The sequence below is a fragment of the Cebus imitator genome, unplaced genomic scaffold, assembly GCF_001604975.1.
Source record: "Cebus imitator isolate Cc_AM_T3 unplaced genomic scaffold, Cebus_imitator-1.0 Scaffold41, whole genome shotgun sequence".
NCBI lineage: Eukaryota > Metazoa > Chordata > Mammalia > Primates > Cebidae > Cebus > Cebus imitator.
The window spans coordinates 9,760,281-9,776,210 of NW_016107356.1; the positions used below are offsets into that span (position 1 = coordinate 9,760,281).

The window sequence follows — 15,930 nt, forward strand, 5'->3', positions numbered from 1 at the left end:
CGCCACCATGCCCAGCTAATTTTTTGTATTTTCAGTAGAGACGGGGTTTCACCATGTTGACCAGGATGGTCTCGATCTCTTGACCTCGTGATCCACCCGCCTCGGCCTCCCACAGTGCTGGGATTACAGGCTTGAGCCACCGTGCCCGGCCTTTTTGTTTCTTTATAAACATGATGATTCAGAGAAAGCAGACAGGAAACCCTTAGAAAGGCTTACTGGGGTCACTGGGGGCAGCCCTGCCTTTTGCGCTTCTCCTGTGTGGGGTGTTGATTGTGTGAGGAATATGCAATATCTGAACCTCCATGGTCCCCATCTGTAATATATGCCAAAGATACGCAGATTTCTGTTTTCCCCTTTGTTTATGCCCCATCTAAAGGCCTGCTTGTTGAGACGCTGCCATTCCAGGGGAGATTAAAAACCCTGAAACCATTCGAAGTAGTGGTATCAGGATGCTACAGCACAAAGAGAAGCCAGCACTGTGGAGAAAAATAACTTAAGAGTAGACACATCACTGGGGGATAGACAGAGTTAAGTAGCACTTGCTAACAAGAGCATTCAAGCCACCATGAGAACAAGATAGATTTACTTTCCTTCCTTTGCAGAATCTCAGCAGATCCTTTTAAATAGGGGACAACAGAGGTCAGATGTTGGGAACAGGGGGCAAAATTCTAAAGAGGGCTTTGGAACAAATACTTCCTTTTTCTTCATAGAGAGAAACTACCCATTTCATATAATTCAACAATGGCTCTTGTGGAAAACTGTGTCCTTGATGGACAGGAGGGGAGAGCATGGCTGCTGGGTCCAGGTCCTTTAGATATGGCCAGTAGGAGGCATGGATCATCATTTTTGTTAGGCAGGGAGGGGACTGAGACTTCAATGAGGAATTTCTCCAGTGATATGCAGCTGGCGGGGACAGTCCGTGGCTGGCACACCTCCCTCGAGACCAGACAGTGTTGTGAGTTAGGGTACTCCCCCACTGTCCCTGATGTCAATCATTCTTGGGTCTCAGCTCCTCCACTGCACGCTGAGATGGTTGCTTTATCCTCTGCCTGGCCCTCCAGGCGGTGAGCCACCAAAGTGGGAGCAGTGGGTCCCTTCTGCTCGGGACCCTCAGACGTAGTCCAGGGCCTGGCTCAGTAAAGGCAAAACAAATAGTCTGGGAATTGGTCCCCTCCCGGGGCTGAGTCTGGGTACCTGTCTGACCCTGTACCGGTGACTTTTACTGCTGACGGCTTTACACATTGATAAATGTACCTACTTTGCATGATTCACTTTAAAGAATAATCTTTACTTCTTAGCCTGGGGAGACACGATAGTCCTTTAACTAGAGACGTTTTTCCGCGCGGCAGCCGTGGCGGCTGACAGGATGACTAGGAGGAGCCCATTTCACTTCCATCCCTGCGTGGCTTGATAACGGGGCTGAGAAGGATGCCTCTGTGGGCCCAGTTTTCCCTTGTGCCCTGTGGACCTTGCTGCATGAGGACTCTCTTCTTCTTTCTAGTGTTGCCAAAGCCAAATTCATGTAGAAAGCTCTTTCCAATATTTGGTGGCCACATAGGCAAGTCTACTGGGGAGATGGGAAATAAAGGGTGGGGTGTATGACACCCTGAGAAATTTGGGGATGTCCCAGGCCCACATGGCTTCAGAAGCCTCCTTGTTCCCTAATCCTTAGGGGTCTTCAAAAGTGATGACCCCCCAGTCAAACCATATCTCACCAAATTAAATATCAAAACAAGTTCTTAGAGTGAATATAAATGTAGCCACTTAAATGGTAGAGGCATAAATTCAGAAAAAAAAATATTAGACTGCAATTTGGACCCCAAATTTAACCAGCTGGAATTCATTTCACATTTCATATTCTTCACCCTCTGGAATGAAAATTAAGTGTCTTTTAATGTGAACTTGTATTTTATCCTAAAGATGGAATAAACTGAACGGGGATGAATGATTTCCCACATAGGCAGGATCTGTCCCATGTTCTGGGTTATGATGAATGATGACACAGGTTTTGGTGAGTTGGCTTCTTACTGACATATAAGTGGCACATGGATTTTATGGGTAGGGACAACAAAATATGGAAGTCATATCATAAATACTCTCAAAACAAGGACAGGAGTCCTTCAGACCCAGGCATGGCTGGGAATGACCCAGTTTCTCCACTCTTTTCGTTACTTCAGGGAAACACAGTGACTAGTGCTGGGTTGAGCCACACTGAAGCCCCAGGCAGAAGGAAATATCAGTAATTCCAGTCCTATTTAAAATTTTTTGAAATATTTGTTTATTTATTTTGAGAGTCTCTCTCTTGTTGCCCAGGCTGGAGTGCAATGGCATGACCTTGGCTCACTGCAACCTCTGCCTCCAAGGTTCAAGTGATTCTTCTGCCTCAGCCTCCAGAGTAGCTGGGATTACAGGTGCCAGCCACTGTGCCTGGCTAATTTTTTGTATTTTTAGTAGAGATGGGGTTTCATCATTTTGGCCAGGCTGGTCTCAAACTCCTGATCTCAGGTGATTCACCCACCCACCCACAGATGTGAGCCACCGTGCCCAGCCAAAATTTTAATATTTTGTTCATCATAACTTTTTGCAGTACTTTTTTATTTTTAAAAATATTGCATTAACATATGAGTTATGCTCATACGTTACTGATTACTGAGTTTCTTGGAGTCCTCTTAAATTTTGTGCCCAAGAAATGCCTTGCTTGCCTTACCCAGTGGTGGCTATTTCAAGAACACTGTGATTTTGTAATAGATTTCACAAGGAAGACTAGTAGACAGAGAAGTAATCGAGTTTTTGTCTTCAAAGGAAATGGTTTGTGGGTCTGTTAGCGACGTTCAGGATGCCAGCACCTTTTCTATTTAAGCCCTGAACTGAAGACCTAGGTATTAATGATGTTGCACTGCTCCTAACTGTAGCATAGATATGGTCAGACATATCTTTATGTCCATTCTAAGTACAGAGAGAAATGGATCCAAGGCCAGCTATTCACCTGGAACTTGGTGTGGTCCATCCAACTAGCAGGGTATTGAATATGAAGGGATTGTTTGCGGTTTTGCAACTTAGTGTGAAAAACAGTCACCCAGCCATGTCTATGTGCTGAGTCAGACACCTGTCATGTGTCACTTTAGGCCTTCTCGGAGGACCCGCGTGGGTGGCTGGCTCAGCGTGGGCTCTGCAGACTTCAGGCAGGTGCACAGTAGCAGCATGTCATCTCCTGCCCACATCAATCACCTCCACCTCCACCTCTTGCCTTGGGGCTTCCTCATCAACCCAGGCAGACGCCAGTTGCAAGACCTTGCAAGGTCCAGATGCATCAGAAAGTGGTGCTCCACAGAGCACCACTTGGATCAGTGAGAGACGGCGGCTTGTGGATAACTTGTTAGCCTCCTCCCTAGAGGTTCTGTCTTCAGATACAGTTCACACAGCTCTTGGGGCCACAGGCCAGATCAGCATTTAGGGTTTTGTGTTTTAAGACCTTTTTAAAATTTTTGTGGGTACATAGTAGGTTTATATATTTATAGGGTACATGAGACATTTTGATACAGGCATGCAATGTGAAATAAATACATCATGAAGAATGGGGTATCCTTCCTCTCAAGCATGTATCCTTTGAGTTACAAACAATTCAATTACACTCTTTAAATTGTTTTAAAATGTACAGTTAAATTATTATTGACTATAGTCACCCTGTTGTGCTATCAAATATTAGGTCTTATTTATTCTTCGACTGTTTTTTGTACCTATTAACCATCCGCACCTCCCCTATTCAGCCATAAAAAGAGTGAGATCTTGTCATTTGCAACAACATGGATGGAACTGGAGATTATTATGTTAAGTGAAATAAGCCACGTACAGAAAGACAAACATTGCATATTCTTACTCGTCGGGTCTAAAAATCAAAACAATTGAACTTGTGGACATAGGGCGTAGAAGGATGGTTATCCTCCGAGGCTGGGAGAATCAGCATTTGGCTCTACCTCTCAATGGCCAGTCTGATGAAAAATCCTGGTAGCAGCTCCCTCTGCACTTCGCGCCTTCCCGTCCTCTCTCTTTCGCTCCTGGCACTGCCCTCTTTAGTAAAGCCATAGCATAACAAGCATCTGCCTCATGCTCTGTTTTCTGGGAAACCCAGACTAAGATATATATATCCTTCACTACTTTCCTGCAGACCTTGGTGCAACAGGACTGTCAGGAAAATGTACCTCAAAAATTACACCGTTAAACACCTCTCCTGCCTTTTTATGGATATTGGGCATGTATGAGATTATCAGAGGAAACATTTAAAGAGGCACAAGGATCTTCATATACCCATTTGTTATTTAGGTTCCCTTTAATTGGGGTTTTATTAAATTCGGAAATGCTCTACTTTTATTCTTGAACACTGCCAAGAATGGAAACCTGGCTTTCTGAGACCATGTGAGTTGCTTGGCACATGTTTAAGAACCCAGAGCATTTCACCGGCCTCCCTGGGTCCTCCTGTGACTCCTCCACAGAGTCCCAGTACATGTACCACCTGCCTGGCGCAGGGCCAAGGATGAAGTCTGTGATTTTGAATTATTGTATTGAGGCTTAGATGGGTATATAGCATGGTGAAATATATATAAATACACACACACACACACACACACACACACAGAGCAATATATATATAAACAATATACAAGAATAAATATGTGGCAATGGTGAAATAAGGACAATATTGAAGGAAGTCATTGTGAGGAAAATGTGTTTTGTGTTTTGTGTTTGAAAGGGCCAAGTGGTGTTACTATTTGTGATCATGAAGGTCAATCTGAGTGGAATACACTGTCCCACAGAGGGACACCTGTCTTTTGTGGAGGTCTCTGGGATAACAACAGGGACATTGCTCTAACATGTTTAAAGAGGGAGGGCCAAGGTCCCTGATATGGTTAGACACAGAGCTGGCTTGAGCACCAGGGATGCTGATTTCAGGCAGCTGAAGGAAGAAAGGGCTGTTCTTCTTCTAGACTCTTGGGTGAACATCCAGGAAGATGCCATGTCTGCATGCGGACAAGATGTTGAGGAGGGTTTGAAACAGGAGCATTTTACGAAAGAGACGTCATTAGGGTGGGTGTCAGGCTGGAGATGATCAGGAGAAGAATGAGAAAATCTGAGTTGAGTATTGTGATATAGTCTGCAAGACTCATGGTGGCATTCTCCTGGGAGTGAAATTATTAGGAGATCTAATGGCTCTGCTTTTGCTGTGGTTGAAGTTGATGCTGTCTTTTTCCTCTACTACCATCCTCTTCCCCAGAAGAAACGATAAGTGAAGTCCCACGTGTATCAACCCCTGATGTTCTTAGCAGTCATAATTGACTCACTCTCTAGATCTCTCGGAAAACATCAAAGGCAGTATCTGCTGACAAGTTCTTCAGATATCGGAATGCCACATTCATGAAGTTCTCAGATACTCTAGTGCTTAGTTCTCTAGGTAATTCCGATAGCATGTTTTCTACACCAGCATTAAATTGATCATAGCAGCTCTGCATATTTGGTTAGGGAGAACTTGGCCTGCCTTCTGCGCACCCTAACGTATTAAATTATACTGATATCTAAACTGAGTGACACAGTGATGGTATTCATAATGCCATTAAATCATTTCTGAAATTCCTGAGGAAGAGCTCAGAACTCCAGAATCTCATATCAGGGTTTGCTCTGAAGCTAATTTATTGTGCCCTTTTTCTTGAACACTTGATTTTATTTATTAGTTCAATGATAATAAATGATACTTTTGAACTATAACTACTTCTGTTCAGTGGGCAACATATGTTCTTAGGATGATGAACTTGTAGGTGGAGTGATTTAGAACAGAGAGAAGAGATTATGTCTTCTCCTATTTGGGGATGAGAGTGGGGTGGAGAGAAAAGGAAGCCTCTTCCCCAGGATGTTAACCTCTATCACCTCATGAAAAAGAATCTTTTCCCTAGTGGTTGCTTAGAAAATGACCTGCCTTCATCTGTCTGTTCATTTGATCATCCACCCATCTACCCATCCATCTGCCCATTTATCTACTCATTCATTTGCCCATCCATCCATCCATCCATCCATCCATCCATCCACCCATTCATCCACTTATCCATTCATCTATCCGTCCATCCAACCCTCTGCTCTTTATTTTACTAGAGCCTAGCTCTGGGTGCTTATGTTATTTAAACATTAACAAAGATCTGATAGCCTTTCTGAAATCGAGCCCTTGGCTGTTGTTTGACTCTGCTTCTTCCTATAAGCCAAGTGTTCTCAAAACTCCAGCCTGTGGTGCTAATGAAGTCACATTCACTTTCACATTATCTTCTATTTTTTTATTTTATTTTTTTGAGACAGAGTCTCGTTTCGTTACTGCCAGGCTGGAGTGCAGTGGTGCGATCTCAGCTCACTGCAACCTCCGCCTCCCGGGTTCAAGTAATTCTCCTGCCTCGACCTCCCGAGTAGCTGGGACTACAGGCGTACACCACCACACCCAGCTAATTTTTGTATTTTTAGTAGAGACAGGGTTTCACCATGTTGGCCAGGATGGTCTCGATCTCTTGACCTCATCATCCGCCCTCCTCGGCCTCCCAAAGTGCTGGGATTACAGGCGCGAGCCACCACGCCCGCGCATTCACTTTCAAACTCAAGTCTCCCTGCCTCCTGACTCCCCACATGCTGACGGGGCCCTCAGGAGAGATGCTGCACACAGTACTGAGAGATGCTTACGTACAGTGGCTAAAAGGGAGAGGGCTCCAGAGCCAGCATCTCGGGGGCTGAATTCTGGCTCTGCCTCCTCCCCATGGTGTGAACTTGAGCAAGCTCTTATCTGTGCCTTAGGATATAATTGGTAAAGTAAGGCTGATGAGGACACTGAGGGCATCTAATCCATCAGGGACGCTGTCTGAACTCAATGAGTCGATGATACTTGAGGCCCCTTGAAGCCTGTCCCCAGCAGCATGAGCCACGATTACCTGACATGCAGCCTGGCATACTCTCTCCACTGTGAGTTCAGTGAAACTGCACCTGCCTGGCATTGTAAAGACCAGATCCTGGAAACAGGGTAGCTCTTGGAGAATTCCCCCTCTGCCCTCAGGCCTCCATTGAAAGTATCAAAAGATCTCAAAGAATTTTGAAATGAGATACTTTCAATAACAAGTTCTTTTTTGTTGGGATCATTTTCTGATGTGAGACACCTTCTCCTATGACATAAATCAGCTTCATTGTGCCTCCATTAAATACAACCTGACACACACAAAAAACCCTGTCTTAGAAATCCCGAAAAAAATGACTCTTTGTTTTCTCTGTGCACATTTCATTTTAGTTCTCCTGTGGTTTCTAAAAAGTGTTCTTTTATGGAACATGTTATTCATGACATTTGAAAGGCATCCATGTTTAAGGCATTTAAAAACAGTGGAGTTGAGTGTGCCCCTATTTTGCACTTGCCTTCCATGTAATTTGATTTTATTCTACTCTAAAACACTGTTCTTTTATACTGTGCATTTTTCTTTTATGTGAGCCATCTATGAATTATGCAGGGAAAGATACTGGATTTGAATGCCAGAGTTTAATCACCTGAGGCGGCTGTTGCATCTCGGATTTGGTCCAGCTCAATAGTAGTCAGATTTCCACCCAGTGCAGCAAACGTACCAGCCATGTGTTTAAAAAGAGGAGGCATCAACATAAGGACAGACAAAAAGAAGCAGGCATTTTTACTTGTAGATCTCCTATATTTAAGAAATAGTTTACCCGGTTTAAATCATTTCACACTGACTCAGATAGAGGGCGAATGATATTCATAATAAATGGGAAGCTTTGCTTTGCTTTTTTCTTGGATTATCATCTGCATAAGGCAACAAGCATATGTAAGGATGGTTCACTTTGTTAATATCAATCTTGATTATTCACCCTATTAATTTACACTTCTCAGACTCTGAAAGCAAAGGTTTCCCAGATGATCCATTTACCATTAATTAAGGGTTGATGAATGACCTGAGAATTTCTCATGACCATGTTGAATGCCAAGGGGAACTAATTGTTATTTTAATGATATTGTTTTTAGGCTGAAGACCTGACCCAGATATGCATTTTGAGGGTACTGTTATCCTTTAGTCACCTATGATCGTTTTTCCCCTTGTTTAGTGCTCTGCTGTTCAGACAGTGGTGTCACAGTAGCAATTCCTGAGGGCAAGGAAGTCTAGGCTCCAGCCTTGACTCTACCACTCATTAGCTGCATGATCTGGGCCAAGTCATACTCCCTACCTCCCTCATTTTCTTCACCTGAAAGTTAGAGACTTTATCAGCTTTCCAGTCCCTTTCAACTCAAAGCATATTTTTTGATAACAACCAAAAAATGAGATTGACAAAATGTTCCTCTCTCCATCAACTAGAATCATGTTAAGCTTTGAGGAAACACCCCTTCTGTTTACACATGTGGGGCATTTCATGCAGCTCCCCAGACCTCACACCCAGAGAATCTTGCCCAAAGAGTTAGAATCTTGTCTAACCTTAAAAGACTTTATACTTCTAGTTAACCTGGTAAAATGAAAATGCACAGGACAGGCATAAACAATGACAGAAAAAAATAGTTTGTAAGTAGGAGGAAACGTAAGAGTTTCTTAGCTGATTAAAATTTATTTAAAAAGAAGACATTGGACATGGTAACTGGAATGAAAATACAGCAGCCTCATGACCGTCATTAACAAAAGTGACAATGCTGATCTTGTAGCTGATATAGACCCTTGGCTGTTACCTTCATATTTTCAGTAAAGTTTTCCTTGATCTCCCTCCTGGTTTCTCTTGTTACTGGTGAACTGCACTCCTAGAGCAGTGGACGTGGATGAGGCGGTCAGTCTGTGCATCTTCAGCACATCCTTGCTTGGTGGATTCATTCCTGGTCTCACTAGCACCATGCTTTAGCCAACTGAGCTAAAGTAACATAGAATTTGATATAATGTTTGCAACGATAAAAGAGACAAAAGTAATCCTGAGTATATCTGATAACAATTTCTTTTTTCTTTTCTTTTTATGCCTTTAGCGACAAGGTGCTGGGGCAACCAATGGAAAAGAAAAGACATCTGGTGAAAACGGTAAGAGGACATGAATAGTCCAACTTCTTTCTCTTTTGCCATCTGCAGCCCTGGGTACGCAGCAGGTGCGGACCATGCTTTCCATCCCAATCAGCTTACTATATGTGTCTGTGCGTCAGCGTACAGTGGATTTTAGCAATTCACAGTGAGCACTGAGGTCTGGTCTCACAAGGAAAACTGAGCTAGCTAAATGCCATCATAAGAAGTTTCCCTCCCATCAGAGGACTCCCATTTTGGGCAACATGATAATTACAATGCAAATATAGTTCTCTGTTTTCTTCATTAGGGTGGGTGAGAATCATCCAAGTTGTTGTGAGGATAAAATGAGATCAAATGAGATAAGTGATTTGAAAACTGTGAAGTACTCAACTACTGAAACGATGTTTTAAAACTTGCGTCAGCCCTCCGGAGCACACAGAACGCACTGACAGTCCAATGGAAGGTGCTGAGTCAGTGTCACTGCGGGGATTCACTGGAAAATATGAATGATAGCAGTGACAGACACATTGCATCCCGCCTCTCCATAGGCCCGTCTCAACCATGACCCTAAATTGTAGGAATGATCATCATATTTTTACAGATCGGGAAACTGAGGCTTGGCATTGGGGTGAGTGAGATGTAGCTAGAAATGGGAAGTCCATGGATCCTGTAAGAAATGGAGCCAGTTGGAACCCCAGGTCCTTAGCTTTAGTGGTTAACATAAGAACAAGCATAATGAAAAACACCCAGTGGTATGCATGCAGGGCCACGGTATAGTTCCGGCGAAGTGAGAATCTGGGTGTTCCTTCTTTCTGGTAACTCAAAACGAACTCTCCTTTTATGGAAAATGACTCTTACTTCCAACTGGATAAAATTGATGCTAGTGTCTACCAATCAAATTGTGGATAATGCCAATCCCAAATACCACCTGTCGTAATTCCCTGGGGCCTGACAGCCCCTTTGGAGCTTCTGTGGTGAGTCTGAGCTGAGCAAGACTCTAATATAAGAATGCTGCTCTGTGTCTGCAGCTTGCCAACGTGCCCACCCATGTAGGGCTGTCCTGGAGGGCAGGGTGAGTGCAGCGTGCTCTGGCTTATGGGGTCGTCATATCAGTAAGTAGAGAGGTGGGTGCTCCACAATGTCCTAATTGGAGCTACGTGGCTGGGAGAAGAAGGAAACAAGGTTTTCCATGAGGCTGATGGCTCTTCTTTTGCTGCCCAGGGCTTTTCCTCTCTCCTGTCTGTGAGTTGGGGTGGGTGTGGGGGGTACTGGCAAGGAAGGCAGAAAGCAGAGGAGGGAGCACAGGATGGGGCTTAAAACGGAGGAGCAACATTGTAGCTGCCTATGTGAGGAAGGACCCACTATCTGCCACAGAGGAGCATAGGGTGCTGTGAGACTCCACTGATTTTCCTGGGTCATACGTTCATAGCTGTCTATTCATGCAAGTTCCTTTCCAGTGAACCCCACAACCTTAAAAGTACAGTTTCACAGTCAAAAGTCTTCTCAGAGATTCTCTATTGTAGTGATTCTCAACATTTTTGTTCTCACAACTCCTTTTCATTCTAAAGAACTCTTGAGGATCTGAAAGAACTTGGGTTTATGTTGGTGATATCTATTGATGTTTGCCATGCTGGAACTTTGCTGACTTCCCTAGGGATGGCACTGAAGAAAAGACCTGGAGCTAGTGAATGAGACACAGGATTGATTTAGGGAGGGGAGTTACCTACAGGGCAGGCTGGTGGGCTGGATAAAAGAACCACAACTCCTTGTAACAAGCACGCAGTTTACACAGCGTTCTCACTTAGCAACCCCCGCTCTAGCAACTTTCACTTGGCAACCTACATTCATTCCAAAACAAAGGTCTCCTATCCCCTGTGTGGCCTGCATTCCATGGGATGGGCTGGGAATTCAGATGTCCCTCATAGATAAGGAATGAATATCTGGGTTGGCTGCTCCCAGATTCCCTAGCTCAGAACTTGAACTCTAAGCACGCATTTTTCTTAGACCATAGGGTCATTCTCAGGGTACGCTTAAGTCAGGCTATTGATGTCAGCTGTACCTACCATATGCTGTCTGCTACATTAGAAATTAAAATGGAGTAAATTTTAAACTAAATAAATTTCTTATTAATTTATTAAAAATAAACTAATAAATCTACATGTTAATGTAAGTAGCATTTTAAAAAATGAAAAGCAATTATATTTTCCAAAATGGAAAAGGACATTTAGTAAGAAGTGGCAGTTTTACATTTCTGCAAATCTCTTTAAAGTCTGGCTTGACAGAGGACAGCTGGATTTTCACGTTGGCTTTCTGCATTCAATCTGTTATGTCACGTGATGTGTAGCGTATGGAAAATTCTACTGTTCACTTGTGGGAGTATGAGACTTAAAAAAGCAAATAATATCCTTTAAGATCAAACTCTACCTTTTGTAGTAATAATATCTTTTATAAGACCAAAAACGTTTTTGATCTTTTGGGCTCCCTTAAAGGATGTAAGCACCCCCCAGGGTACGTGGTTCACACTTTAGGAACTACTGCTCAGTGTGAGTCTCATGTCATGCCTTGAGAAACCTGAAGACCAGGTCCGTGGTGCCGAAGCCAGGACGAGGTCTTACATGCTCGGTGTCTCTGCTCCTTGGCTTTATGTTGGCATCGTATTGGTCCTTCAAAGCATGCTGACGTGCTCAGTGCTTTGCACCAAAGGGAGTTACCAGCTATAACAAGTGATGCCACTTTCTGCCATTCAAAGACATGAAATTTCTTTTAGCTGAAAACTGGTCCACACCAGTGGAAACTGAGTGAGTTTTTTATAGAGGTATAAAAATTAATTGAATGGAAAAATTCCAGATGCAATGAATAAGGCTTTTCATTAGACAATTCTAGATATTAAATGATAGTCACTTTTGGGTAGAAAAGGGAATTTGAGATTATTTTACAGTTATGGAATAATGGCAATGTATAAGTCTAAATTATTATTAACATGCTATACTTTAATTTCAGCTAAAATGGCTTATATATGATATTTGTACCTGATACTTTATTATACTATAAAGTCTGTGCTTTTGCCTCTAAAAAGGAGGAAAGACAAAAGCTGGAACAGCCCAAGAAAGATGCGGGTAAAAACTTCTAGAAGTAATCTAAAAAACATTTCCCTAAAGAATTGAAGTTACTTAATTTTTTTATTTTAAATTCCTGATATGAGAAGATCATCTTGGAATTTCTGTTTTAACCTAATATTCATTCCACTGAAATTCAAATGATTTTCCTCTGTCATTGCAGGTGTCTAGAGAGCTCTATTATGTTAATGTATATTTTCTATTAATATCAAGTGAAGCTGTCTACATGTCTTGAGGGAGCAAGGACCCTTGAGAATTAAAATATGAAGTATAAAAAAACCCATCAAAATGTTATCAGATTTGGATAGTAACACTTAATAATAAAAGGGACATTCTCAAATGATATTAGTTGTCTATACAAGTCAGGGTGTTCTTAATCCAAATATTGTAAATGTAGTTGAGGTCTCCATTTAACATATAAAGCAATAAAGACTGTGGGAGCAAACTACAGGTGCCTTGAAATTATTTGGATCGCAAAAGACCCAAGTCAGGTACATTAAAACTTCAGAAGGTATTTAGATTCCTGGCCTTTCCTGCAATTTCATTACATGGAATATTATCTTGAGAGCACCGTTTGCTGGGAATCAGATTTATCATAATTTCAAGATTTATTTTTGTTGTTGTTGTCATCATGGTATTTATTGATGTGAAATATGACCTACTGCATACTCTCCAGAATGTTCCAAAATCCTCCTCATTTTCCCAGGATGTTAACCTCTTACACACACTCCAGCAAACCTGATGTTTCTTTTAGAACTAGATTTTGTGATATTATCTGCAGTAGGAAGACACCTTTTTCAGAAATGTTAGGGTTATAATTTCTTTTAATGAAGAAAATAAATATTTCAAGGCTTGGAGGTTCAGAGATTTTTCATTCCTGTGTGAGCAAAGTGCCTTCATCATTTGATTAGTCAAGACACAGATTTCATTTGTTTCTGGAAATAACTTTCTACTTGAAAGAAACCACAGCTCATAGATTGTTATAAATCTTTTTGTCTCATTTAAATGGCTAAATTAAATTCAAGCATGTTTATAAATACAGACACAATGATCTGAATCTAGATTATTCACCACAAATTAGTAATTTGAACACAACCAAAAGGTTTTTGGGGGCAGCTATAACATTGCTGGGTTTCTTGATCCACACCTCGATATTGGTTGTCCAGAGAGACTCCAAAAGTTAATTTTTTTCATTGACACACAAAAGCAGAAAAATACTGGAAGGAGAGTGGCTGCTGGGAGCCTTCCAATCTGAAAAAGAGATTTATGAATAATAAACCTCGTGATGGGGCTTACTTTTAGAGCTTGGAGGCTTACCCAAGCTAAATTGAATTTCTAAAACTGGAATGGATTTCTCTTGACTTAGTGAGCTATGATGCATTTGTTTCCAAAAGGCTCTGTTTCTGCAGCATGAGGTGTATGAACACACCTGATTTTAAGAAAAGAATCTCCTCACATCCAGGCTGTAGGTAAATGCTACAAAGGAAAGTATTATTCTGAACTACCTGTGAGACTCACTGCAGTTGTGTTTCTTTGAGTGTGAGTATCCTTGCACAAGCTCAGGCTCCATGCCTGCATACGTGAGCCCCTTCTTTGGGAGAGAGATTGTGGCCTGAGAAGTTTCTAGTAGGTGTGGAGGTATTCTAGGGGTACTTAAGACTTACTTTGATTTGATATGATATGATTGCCAAGAATAAATGAAATGTTAATATACTGAGTACTTTCCTCTTGCTGTTTTAAATAAATCCCAAACCCTAAAAGTTCAAGTTTATCTCACCTTCAGATTTTGAGGAAATACACATGTACCCACAGGGTCACTTACTTATTTTTCTGCTCTTAAGTAGGTAGAGAGAGAGGTCCCAAGAAGGACTTGCATTTATAGGCAGACAGATATACATGCTGGCTGAACTTGCTCCTGGGATGGAAGACGAGAGGAAGAAATCCATTCTAGAAAGGCTACAGAGGGAACGCACCCTGCCTCTGCCTATGGCAATGATGCAGCTCTGCTCTGCTTCAGATGCGGGTTGTGGTCAGATCAGAGTTTGAGGATGAATCTGGGTACATGGTAGACAGAGCAGCCTGCAATTTGGAGTTTTGCTGTTCCTGTGGACTAGCGGATGCAAGTGTCTGGAATCCAGGGGGAGGTAAAGCTTGAATTCACACGAGGGTGTAAGAGGCCAATTCTGCACAAATCTCAATAGTCTACACAGAAACTTAGCAAGCCAAAATGAGCCTCTTTGAAAAGGAAGAGAGACAACTTTGAGCATCCAGCTGCAATGTGTGTCAGAAAAGTGCTGTTTACAACTTTCACAGGCAGCACTGGCTGTGAAAAAAACACTTCCCTAAAGTCATCAGTCTCTAAGGTGTGCCGCTTGTCCCAGGCCAGAAAGTTCTCAATCTGTTTCCTGCTAGGCCAAGGAAACCCTGAGCTGCCTAAAGCTCTGAATCCACCACGCTGAGAGATTGCTATGAATACCAGAGGCACATGGGTGGTGGCACCTTCAAGGTAAAAAATCAAACAGCTCTGGTTTCCATCTGGGGTTTCTTGGCCCTTTGTCTCCTTCTTTTTCCATATTTCTTCAAATATGGGGAAAAAATCTAAACAAAAGTGGCTGATGCTCAAGAGAGGGGGTCCTTTGTACATTTGGCTCCAAATACTCTCAAGAGTCTCTATTCCATAAGGAAGAAATGGACACACAAAGCTGCTTCTGATATTGGTCCAGATGGGGAAAGACAGACATTGGAATTGCTTAATAAGGCAGACATTTAAGCCATCAGAGTCTCCAGACAAACCAGTCAATTGGTGATATTGCTCAACGGTGAGCTGATTCTGCCTGAAGGTTACGTTAGGGATTAGGGCTGAGAGGGAATTTATTAACATCTATCTCAGTTAGAAGAGTGACTTTTGTTTGTTTTGCCCTTCAGAGTGAGCATTATAATAACCTCATTGAGCAAGGAACCTTGGGTAAATACAGTGCTTCTGATCAGTCTAGGGTGGGAAAGTGCTGGAAGCCTTGTGGACAGAATCGGAGATTCCTCCCACCCCTAGTTGCAATTCCTTACATCTGTATAGATTTGCATAGTTAAACAAATGCTCCCCCATGCTGTCTTCTCTTTGATTTCACCACAACCTTGCAGGTGGGGTGGGAGAAGATCTCAGGGAAAGTTCCTGGTGAACTGGGGATTTTTCCCAAGGTCACATAAATAAGAGGAGGAAAATTTTAGTCACCTGACCCACAGTCCTAACACACCGGGTTGTCTCCATTCACACTTTCTCCTGGCTTCCCTCTTGACCAGGGTCTTGTTTGTAAATGGGCATCTTGGGTGGGCTGTGTTCTAAGCCCCTGGAACAGAATAAGTTTAACGGGCTTACATCTCAGCCAAGCCAGAAACTATTGTCTCCCTAGTACCATGATCTTGTTAATTTATTTAACTAGCATCTGGCAAATCAGGGTGATCTCAATAACAGGGATAGCCGTGATAATTTTCAAAATTAAAACATCGAAGCAATGTGCTCATTTATAGCCTTTTCATACTTCACCTCCTCCTTCCTCACTCTTTCTCTCTCTTTTCCTTCCCTTCCTTTCCTTCTTTCTTTTCCTTCCCTCCCCCCTTCCTTCCTTCCTCTCCTTCTTCCCCTCCTCCTTCTTCCCATTCCTTCCCCTTTCCTCCCCTTCCTTCCCTCCCTCCATCCTTTCTTCCTACCTTTTATCCTTTTCTTCTTTTTTCTTGTTGAGATGGTGCATTGGACAGCTTTAGACCAGCTG

At 42.5% G+C, this 15,930-nt stretch overlaps 1 protein-coding gene across 2 annotated transcripts in view; it reads left to right on the forward strand.

The window, feature by feature from the left end:
- PCP4 (Purkinje cell protein 4) overlaps positions 1-15,930 on the forward strand; it is a 61,548-nt gene that overhangs the window by 22,658 nt on the left and 22,960 nt on the right. For both annotated transcript variants that reach the window (XM_017526278.2, XM_017526277.2), the window contains exon 2: positions 9,017-9,068. In XM_017526278.2, coding sequence (XP_017381767.1) covers positions 9,017-9,068 — 52 coding nt within the window. The remainder of the gene's footprint in view (positions 1-9,016; positions 9,069-15,930) is intronic.